General features: G+C 41.1%; 1 protein-coding gene across 1 annotated transcript; it reads right to left on the bottom strand.

Moving 5' to 3' along the window:
- Positions 1–1214: 1214 nt before the first annotated feature.
- Positions 1215–8169, bottom strand: lingo4a (leucine rich repeat and Ig domain containing 4a). The gene is made up of 3 exons (XM_026232372.1): positions 8065–8169; positions 3945–4016; positions 1215–3508 (listed from the first exon to the last, which is right to left on the bottom strand). The coding sequence occupies exon 3, from the start codon at positions 3494–3496 to the stop codon at positions 1679–1681; it is 1818 nt and encodes a 605-aa protein (XP_026088157.1). The 5' UTR covers positions 3497–3508; positions 3945–4016; positions 8065–8169; the 3' UTR covers positions 1215–1678.
- Between the last annotated feature and the right edge of the window lie 2697 nt (positions 8170–10866).

Raw genomic sequence — 10866 nt, forward strand, 5'->3', positions numbered from 1 at the left:
AACAGAAACGTGAAATCTTCCAGACATTCACACAATCCTCATTCAATATTTCTGTCTCTGAATAAATCATATAATCACTTCAGGGTTTACTGAACATGATTGAAGCTTAACTAGCCTGAGATCTTTTCTTGTTCGTTCAATTAAAGCTTCATTACTGCTCACTTTCTGTAATTTATAGACGCTAATAAAGTGATCAGAGCATCTCACACATGTGTTCATGCAGCTCATGCTAACATTATCTGATTTAAAGCCTCAAAACCTTTTAAAAGAGGTTGCACAAACCTGAATTATTCCAAACGTGATAATCAAGAATCAAATTTAGGCAAATCCAAATGACAAGTAACCCAAACTCAAAAATGCAGAAATAGACTAAAATAACAGAGATACCAAAGATATGGTGTTTCTCTGTATGTTTGTCTTGTTTTCCAGTACAAATATCTAAACGTCCATAAATTAAGATACATTCACTAGAGATGCAAAATGACAGAAGTCGTCTTGTTTTCTGAGAAACTGATCACAATGAAGTGAGTTTGTGTTGCATTTCAAATTGACTCGCATTGGTTTCCATGCAATTCACACACACAAAAATCAACACTAAAGATTCATGTAACCATAATATATTTGAAGATACTTGGGAAACATGATCAAATTCACAAACGTGTTTCCTCAAAAAATTATTCAGCATTTAGTTTTTTAGTTTATTTACTAAATGAGATTTAAGTCAAATTATAAATTAAATGTGTCATTTTTATTGCTTGGAAGAAATGCTGCACATTTATAATGTAACTGACTCAAAATAAATATCTTCATATAAACAAAATAAAGCTTTGTCTGTGCTCTTTCCATTTAACATACATGCAACATGAGCAGCTTTTAATCTAAATTAGATTTTATAATTTTGACATTTGAAGCAAAAACAGAATGGTTTGACTTCAGTTCTGTGAAACTATACATAAATATCTGTATGAAATAAACAGCAGACGAGCTGAACGAGACGCAGATCCACTCTCTGCCAGCAGGGGGAGCTTAAAGCGTTCCCTTGGTTACCACTGTAAACAAACCACTTATGAACACTAAAGCAGGGGGAGCTTAAAGCGTTCCCTTGGTTACCACTGTAAACAAAGCCCTTATGAATACTAAAGCAGGGGGAGCTTAAAGCGTTTCCTTGGTTACCACTGTAAACAAAGCCCTTATGAATACTAAAGCAGGTGGAGCTTAAAGGGTTTCCTTGGTTACCGCTGTAAACAAAGCACTTATGAATACTAAAGCAGGGGGAGCTTAAAGCGTTTCCTTGGTTACCGCTGTAAACAAAGCAGTACTGCACTTATGAACTTTAATATGCTTCATACAGAGACAAGATGAAGAGAAAAATACCATCTAAACTTTTTCTAAAGTAAGTTCCCCTCAGACATGCATTCATATAAACTCGTCACATATTCACACAATTCTTAATGTCCCAGTGGCAGATATTTGTTCTTGTTTTAATCACTCACTTCTTCCGTAAAAGTATCTTAATTTAAAAGTGCTTGCATATTTGTACTGGGAAACAAGACAAAAATACTCAGCAAGAGCAATACTGAGCAGTGACTGACATTCAGACATCTTACCCTCATGCGGAAGCTTATGGGAAAACTCTGGATATCTAGTAGCACCTCAAACACCTCAGTTTTGTTAGTCTTCAGATCAGCTTCATGGTGAACCTCCCCGTCTCCATCGTTGTCCGTCCGCCTCCGGACGCCGTCGCAGCGCTGCGTGGCACGAAGTCGATCGTCGCCGTGTGTTTGATCTGTCCCTTGCTCTGACTCCAGAAAAACATGAAGATGAAACAGACGGCCACCGAGCTCAGGAACGACAGGAAGCCCATGGTAACCGCGATCACCAGCGTCTTCACGTCGAACGGAAACGGCTGCGATCCGTTAACCGCCGCTTGCCCGGAAGTGAAGCTCCATCCTTCCAGAAAGAACGTTCCGGAGCGGTTGCGAGCGGATGAGGGAAAACCTCGCACCCGAAGGCTCACTGAGATGCTGTCGTTCCCCGCGGCATTCGAAGCGACGCACAGATAGTAGCCGCTATCCTGAACCTGTGCGTAACGCACCTCTAGAGTCCCGTTGGAGAGCACACGAATCCGGCCCGAGCCGGTGAGCACCGAGCGTTTGGGATTCAGCCAGATAATCGACGGCGCCGGGTCTCCGTCGGCCGCGCAGAAGAACAACACCGTGTGGCCTTCGTCCGTCCGAACGTCTTGCGGTTTACGAGTAAGGATGCGAGCCTGCCGGCAGGTGAACGTCCTGGGGATCTCAGCCTCCGTAAAGTCACTGAAAGTCCTGCCTTGCACCTGCACAGGTGTGACACAAACTGGAGAACGCCCTTCGAAGAGAAGCCACGGACGACTGCGGATCACCCAGAGAAGCCGACAATCACACGCCAACGGGTTCCCGTCCAACCGAAGAACCTCTAAAGAACCGACCGAGTGGAAGGCCGACACCTCCAGCGTCGCCAGACGGTTCTCCGACACGTTAAGGAGCCGGAAAAATGCAAGGTTGCGGAAAGCACCAGGCTCTATTCGGAGGAGCCCGGCACCGACTAGATGCAGCTCTTGGAGTCGAAGCAAATCCCCAAGGAGGTTGGAAAGGATGACAGTGATTGGGTTGTAGGACAAGTCTAGGTATCGCAAGTAGACGAGGTGATGCAGCGGGGAATACGGCACGGCGCTCAGGTTGCAGTGGCTCAGCGTCAGCGATGTGAGATTGAGTCCGAACAGACTGTTGGTGGCCAGCGAGTTCAACCAAGGACAGTGAGACACCTGCAGATCCCGCAAGCGTCCCAACTGGCGGAAGGAGTTGTTGGGAAGCGTGGTGAGTCCGAGTCTGCGGAAGCGCAGCTGCATGAGTCCGGTGAGCTGCGACAGGGCTTCGATCGGCACCGAGGTCAGGTTGCAGCGGTCAAGGTTCAGCTCCTGCAGGTTGGTCAGGCCACTGAAGGCGCGGCTGGAGATGAACACCAGGTCGTTCTCGCTGGCCTCCAGCGTCTGGAGACTCGGCATCTCTCGAAACATGTCGTCCAGGAACACCAAGATCTCGTTCCGGCCGATGTCCAGAAACTGAACGTTGGGGAGGTCGGAAAAGGCTCCGACCGGGATGATCTTCAGCCGGTTGTGGGATAATCTGAGCGTGAGGAGGTTCTTCAGGCCGGCGAAGGCTTCGACCTCGATCACCGTCAGCTCATTGTTGCTGAGGTCCAGCTCGTGTAACCGTGTCAGACCGGAGAACTGCCCCCTGGACAGAGTCTTTAAGTGGTTACCGGTCAAGTTAAGCGACAGGGTGTTGTCAGGGACACCCGCGGGAACGGAAGACAGTTGTCTTGATGAACAGTTCGTTATCAGGAGCTTTGCCAAACAGTCGCAGCGTTGAGCGCAGGGTCCTGATGAAGCCACGCCCACTACCCACTGGAGCACCACCCACCAGTACAGCCTCCTCCAATCAGCAGCCACACACATCTGGAGACCCGCCTACAGGGGAAAGATTTTTGTTACATAACTAATTTGGTAAACTATGTTTGCTAGTAGAAATTCTCAACATTGCAGGTAGATACTGAAGACTGGAGGAATGATGCTGAAAATACAGCTGCGCATCACAGAAATACATTACACTTTAACATTCACATTTTTTTAAATAATAAAATAAATGCAGCCTTGCTGAGCAGAAGAGACTTTAAAAACATAAAACACTGTACCGATCCCAAACTTTTTGATAAACTGATGCTAAGAGGAATGATTTCTCAGCTCTGACTTGCAATTAAATAACATATTGAGTATCATGTAATCCATTTTATTGAATTAAAGTTAATAACATACATTTTATTTAAAGTCATTCCAGGTGTCTATATAGCCTGAAGAGGGGAATAAATCACATACAGTATCTCAGTCAATCAGTGCAGACACTCACCAGCTGGCAGAGATGCTCCTTTTCATTACCAACAATCAGCAAAGAAAGTGTCTCTGATCGCCCGCTCACAGCCTGGACAGAGAGAGAGAGAGAGAGAGAGACACACACACAGAGAGAGAGAGAGAGAGAGAGAGACACACAGAGAGAGAGAGAGAGAGAGAGAGAGAGAGGGTGCCAGTCATGTTAAATCATGGACCGGCTGCATGCTTCACGTATAAAAGCATCATGAGTTTGAGATCGTGACGTGGTCTGTGACGCTGCATGTGGACTCAGATTCACTGAGGGGTCAGAGGTCAAAACAAGAGTTCTCCTTGCTCTCCGGATCTGTTGAGAATCTGAAGGTGGGAGTCGTTCACGCGTGCAGGAGGAACAGATGCATGAACAGAGAGTGTGTGTGTGTCTCTGTGGGATCGTCCGGGACTCCAAGAGGCATGTTTGCATAACAGAGTACTGGCAGAGTTCAACAAAACACGGAGCCCTGCCAGAGACAGTGTGTGTGTGTGTGTGTGTGTGTGTGTGTGTGTGAGAGAGAGTGTGTGTGTATGTGTGTGTGAGAGAGAGAGAAAGTGTGTGTGTGTGAGAGAGAGAGAAAGTGTGTGTGTGTGAGAGAGAGAGTGTGTTAGAGAGTGTGTGTGTGTGAGAGAGAGTGTGTGTGAGAGAGAGAGAGAGAGTGTGTGTGTGAGAGAGAGTGTGTGTGTGTGAGAGAGAGAGTGTGTGTGTGTGAGAGAGAGAGTGTGTGTGTGTGAGAGAGAGAGAGAGAGAGTGAGTGTGTGTGAGACAGAGAGTGTGTGTGTGTGTGTGTGGGAGAGAGTGTGTGTGTGTGAGAGAGAGAGAGTGTGTGTGTGTGAGAGAGAGAGAGTGTGTGTGAGAGAGAGAGAGTGTGTGTGTGTGAGAGAGAGAGAGAGAGAGTGAGTGTGTGTGTGTGAGACAGAGTGTGTGTGTGTGAGAGAGAGAGTGTGTGTGTGTGTGTGTGTGTGTGTGGGAGAGTGTATGTGTGTGTGTGTGGGAGAGTGTATGTGTGTGTGTGGGAGAAAGAGAGAGTGTGTGTGTTTTTGAGACTTTGTGTTTGTGTGGTAGAGAGTGTGTGTGTGTGTGTGAGACAGTCTGTGTGTGTGTGAGAGAGAGAGAGAGAGCGTGTTAGAGAGTGTGTGTGTGTGTATGTGTGTGTGTGTGTGAGAGTGAGAGAGTGAGTGTGAGTGTGTGTGTGTGTGTGTGAGAGAGAGAGAGAGCGTGTTAGAGAGTGTGTGTGTGTGTGAGAGTGAGAGAGTGAGTGTGAGTGTGTGTGTGTGTGTGTGTGAGAGAGAGAGAGAGAGAGAGAGCGTGTTAGAGAGTGTGTGTGTGTATGTGTGTGTGTGTGTGTGAGAGTGAGAGAGTGAGTGTGAGTGTGTGTGTGAGAGAGAGAGAGAGAGTGTTAGAGAGAGTGTGTGTGTATGTGTGTGTGTGAGACAGAGTTTGTGTGTGTGTGAGAGAGAGATCAGGACTGGTTTTGCTGCTTAACGTCCAACAGTTTATCATTCAAAGTTAACCAAAAAAGGTCCTTAGATTCATTCTCTGAAATGCATTAATATTCATTATCTGAGCAATATAAGCAGAATGACAGTTATCATCTCTTGATGTCTGATGCTCAATAATACAGCAGTTTAATGTTAACTTCAAACCATTTTTCCTCATTGCATTGAACATTATTTAATCAAACTTTAAAACATTTTTCAAGCAAATCGAATGTAATTCAAAGTGCTTTACAGATGATTGACAAGATATGCAATGATATAAAAAAGAAGTCAAAATAAACTGATTTTAGTTAAATTAAATAAAAGTAAATGAATGTTCAACAGTGAGATGTTGATAAAGCAAAATGGAATAGAAATAAATAATCATGCCATTTTAATTAAAGCACTTTTCAAGTAAATCAAAAGCAAATTCAAGGTGCTTCACATATGATTAATGATGATGTAAAAAAATTAAATGTGAAATATTTTATAAAATAATTAAATACTGATCATGCAAAATAAAGGTAAAACATTTATTAAAGCACCTTTCAAGCAAATCTAATGCAATTTAAAGTTTTACAAGCAAATGATTAAAAAAACATTATACAATGAAAAACAAATGCAATGTAGTGCAAAATAAAATAGAAATAAATTATAAAACCATAATAATAATAACATGCAATTAACAAATTAATTTGTATTAATAAAACTGACAAGAAATACAATACAAAAAAATTTTACAAATAACTTAAATGTAGTAAAATAGTAAAATGTTGTTGAAATCAACTAAAATTATAATGAAATAATGCAAAACAGAATATAAATAAATTTTGATGATAAATAAAATAGGATTCTACATAATAGCTCTTAATGTAATTTGGGTAGCTTTTCTTTCCCTCCGTGTGGATCTGTTCATGGTGTTTCAGTGGAATGATGAGTGTGTGACACATGAACTGACTGTGTTCATCTGTGTGAATGAGCTGAGATCTGTGTGTGCTGAGAGCATGTGTGGTTTAATGCACAAGTCCAGTCTAATCTGCTCTTCAGAAGGCTGTAATGTTCATCTGTCTGTTTACTGCAGCATGCTCTGTTTCCGTGCGTTAAGCATCTTTAAAAGTGCTCAAGAGGCTTTCAACTTCATGCCTTTAAAAGACCATCGCAGATGTGACTGCTCAGGATTAGATGTACTCATTAACACTCATTTCTTATTACAACAGCAGCATTATGTGAATGAATGTCAAAGTTTCCCTGCATGCACATGTATTTCTGACCCCCAGCAGTCTTTCATATTCATGCATTTAACAGGTGCTTTTATCCAAAGTGACTCGCTGAATCAAACGCGTGAGCCTGGCATTGCTTGCATGATCTATGTTTGAGCAGTAGTAATATAAGTGATTATAATAGGCGCATAATGATTTGTGCACACATATTAACAGGTCACAGCATTCAAGCTGCACTGTGGTTAACTAAAACCATAAAAAAAGGTTACTTTTTTTTCTTATTTTTAAGAATTTTTTTTAAATGTATTTTATTTCTGCTAACTTCCAAGGAACCACTTCTCATTTCAAGTACAAAAATAATTAAAACTGAAATAAAAAAAACACTATGTATAAGTATCATTAAACCAACAGATTATATAATTAAAAAATAGCATGTTATGCAAGTTATGTTATATTACAGCTGTGTAGTCTACAAACTGTATTTTATTGCTAATCTTTTTAAATGCATCATTAAATAACATTTTTAATAATAAAATCATTTTGAACATTTGAGCCCTCCATTTATTACAGTCAGTGTTATTTTAGTATCATTGAGATACTATTATGGAGTTTATAATTTTTATATATTTTCCATTTTTATTTGATTTTAATAAAAAATCGTCTGTGTGCTGAACATGATGCTACTGTATTTCTGAGAGCATGCATTCTCAGATTCAGTATTGCAATATTAAAAGCATCATCTTCCCCAGCACTGCTCCTCAGCAGACTCACATGAACAGACCTGAATACAACACACCTCTTCAGTACCAGCATTAAAGGTCAAAGGTCAGTGGCAAGTCAAGTCTCAAGGGCATTTTATATCCGATGTACACAGAGACACACATAGAGATTTTATACCTCACTAAATTGTTTATACTGCGCACACATTGACATGTTTACATACAGTATATGCATTAAAACAGAAAATGAAGCCTCGTTCTGAGGGATTTCTGAACTGTGAGATTATTTTCAGGACTAACCTCAAATTCTCATTACAGTAATTAACAATATCTGGAGACAATGATTTCTATGTTATAACAAATCCCAGCGTGCATTCGAAATTACACTTCACAAATACATTAAATAATTAATTAAATTAATAATTTACCGTAAATAATAAACCAATAATCAACATTTCTCTATCAAGTTATTAATATATATGCAAAAACAGGAGTGAAGCCGCTGTTTAGTCATTAATGTCACAATGCACACATATTTTTAGTGCCAAATATTGGTTCTTAAAAATAAGGTTTTTGAAGCAGACATGCCTTGCGTGTGTGAGGTGACCCGGATGCTCGTGGCGAGTTCCTCTCGCGCTCAGCAGCACTAAAGTAAACAGACTTCAGCTGTTCTGTGTGTAGATGATCTCACCTGCTGCCAGGTGTCTGAAGCGCGAGCTCCATCAGCTTCTGACCGCGCGGATCCCGGAGAACTGCTCCACCGCTCGCGCGCTTCATCGCGTCCACGTGTGCGCGCGCTCGGAGTTATTTACGCGAACATGAGCGTGGATTCGAGCCAAGACCGCGCATTAGTTCAGCCGCGCGAGGAAGACAAATCTGCGGATTTAACACTGCATTCATAAATATATAATGAAATAGACTGGAATAAATAAGAAAGAGGAACTGAGGTCTTCATGTGGCGCCTCCAGCATCCACAGAGTGAGGATATTCATCACAGTTACAGTAAAACATGACTACTGAGAGTGTGTGATACACACACACACACACACACACACTGCTGTCAGTCATTAAATACAGTACATTTAATTCATGACTGTTTGAGGCGATTTTATGTGTTTCAGAAAGTGTGTGAGAGAGAGAGTGTGTGTGTGTGTGTGTGTGTGTGTGAGAGAGAGAGAGAGAGAGAGAGAGTGTGTGTGTGTGTGTGTGTGTGTGTGAGAGAGAGAGAGAGAGAGTGTGTGTGTATGTGTGTGTGTGTGTGCGCGTGTGTGTGTGTGTGCGTGTGTGTGTGTGTGCGTGTGTGTGTGTGTGTGTGTTTGTGTGTAGTAGAGCGCACATTCCCAGAGACGTGTATAACAACACCTTAAGGATTCCCATAAGCAGGATTTATTGTTGTGCCCCCCTTCCTCAAATATGATGATGGAAAAAAACACCTACTACAGGGGTGAAAAAATAACTTTAATCAAATAAAAAAAACTTAATGAATAAATTGTATTATTTACAAATCACAATTGTAGCTCTCGACATTTACCTGTGGCTATAACTTTATTATGACTCTAATTTATTTGATAGTCTCAAGCATAAAGAAAGCATACGCAGTTTTACTATGATAAAACCATGGTTTATTTTTGTAAGGGTTGTGATATGCACGTTTTTTGTTGAATAAATTATAAAGCCTGTGTCATCTATAACAAAAAGGTGTCCAAAAATGAAAGATTAAGTGAATATTTGAATGAAATGTTTGGTCACTATCCTGTCCTGTAACTGTAACAGCAGCAATCACATGGCATTTGTAATAACATGTACATAAATAGTTTATTTTGTATTTGCCTACATTATGTATTTTAACAGTGTTATTATTAACCAATCATTATTTTTTATATAAAGCACTTTTAGTCATTTTAAAGGCTATTGATGGCTGGTCTGTTTTTATAGCAAAAAAAAAAAATCAACATATATATATATATATATATATATATATATATATATATATTACAGTATATTAATACTTTGTAAATTATTATTTGAAGTAACAAAACCATGATTGATTTGCAGTTGCCATAGCTACAAGAACAATGATTTGTGGCGTTATTGTTAAAACCATGGGTAATTTTCGTAAGGGAACCTGAAAAAAAAATGCTATTGAGCTTCAAATTTGCCGTTGAGTCCATGTGAAAGAGTATCACAATTTACATATGATTTACAGATTTTAATAAATATCAAAAATGTAATTCAATTGTGCATTATAGCTGACACCTACATGAACAATTACAGTTGTTTTTATGACTATAAGTCATTCTCCTCAAATGCTACTGACGTTAGAAAAGTGTATACCAATATCGCATGTAACTTTAGAGACGGTCCCTAAATTTGAGACTCTCGAACGTTCAACGTCAAGCCAACTTTATGTCTGTTTTTTTTTGTTTGTTTGTTTTTTACTTGTAGTTTTCTTTTCTTTTTTCTTCGCTGGATTGGATTATGAACATTCGATTATGAACATTCAGCCGCAAACATGACGTGCGAGCGGTCGCGAGCGCGGATGGGAGAATGGAGGAAGTTTTTTTTTTTTTTTTTGGAGCAACTGGGATGGTGCCCCCTCTGGGAGTTGGTGCCCTAGGCAGATTGAGTCAAGTATGAGTCAGTTCGGGAGTTCGGAGCGAGATCGCGAATCATTTGAGTCATTTCAGTTCGCGAGTTCAAAGCGGGTTCACGAATCATTTGAATCAGTTCGGGAGTTCGGAGCTGGATCGCGAATCATTTGAGTCAGTTCGCGATTTCAAAGCGGGTTCGCCAATCATTTGAGTCAGTTATGGGGATCGCGAATCATTTGAGTCAGTTCGCGAGTTCAAATCGGGTTCGCGAATCATTTGAATCAGTTCGGGAGTTCGGAGCGGGATCGCGAATCATTTCAGTCAGTTCGCGAGTTCAAAGCGGGTTCGCGAATCATTTGAATCAGTTCGGGAGTTCGTAGAGGGACCGCGAATCATTTGAGTCAGTTATGGGGATCGCGAATCATTTGAGTCAGTTTGGGAGTTCGGAGCGGGTTCGCGAATCATTTGAATCAGTTATGGGGATCGCGAATCATTTGAGTCAGTTTGGGAGTTCGGAGCGGGTTCGCGAATCATTTGAGTCAGTTTGGGGATCGCAAATCATTTGAATCAGTTCGGGAGTTCGGAGCGGGATCACGAATCACGAGAGATTCGCGCTTGTAAATTTTCAAATTGTCCATAACCTTTAATTTGTTGTGCCAACTGGGGTGGCAGCAAGGGTGGCATTGCTTTCTTTTATGGTGGTATTTGCCACCCTATGCCACCCCGGTAGATCTGCCCCTGACTATAGGACAGAAAGAGCTAAATAAACTTATCACTGTATCAAAACCAACAATATGTTTATTAGATCCTGTACCAACTAAATTACTGAAAGAGTTGTTACATGTAGCCGAAGAACCGCTTCTCAATATCATTAACTCGTCGTTATCTTTAGGACACATCCC

The sequence above is a fragment of the Carassius auratus genome, chromosome 44 (assembly GCF_003368295.1).
Source record: "Carassius auratus strain Wakin chromosome 44, ASM336829v1, whole genome shotgun sequence".
Lineage (NCBI taxonomy): Eukaryota > Metazoa > Chordata > Actinopteri > Cypriniformes > Cyprinidae > Carassius > Carassius auratus.

What these genes read in the sequence shown, in the direction of transcription:
- lingo4a (XM_026232372.1), bottom strand. Translation starts at nt 3,496, where the DNA reads ATGTGTGTGGCTGCTGATTGGAGGAGGCTGTACTGGTGGGTGGTGCTC.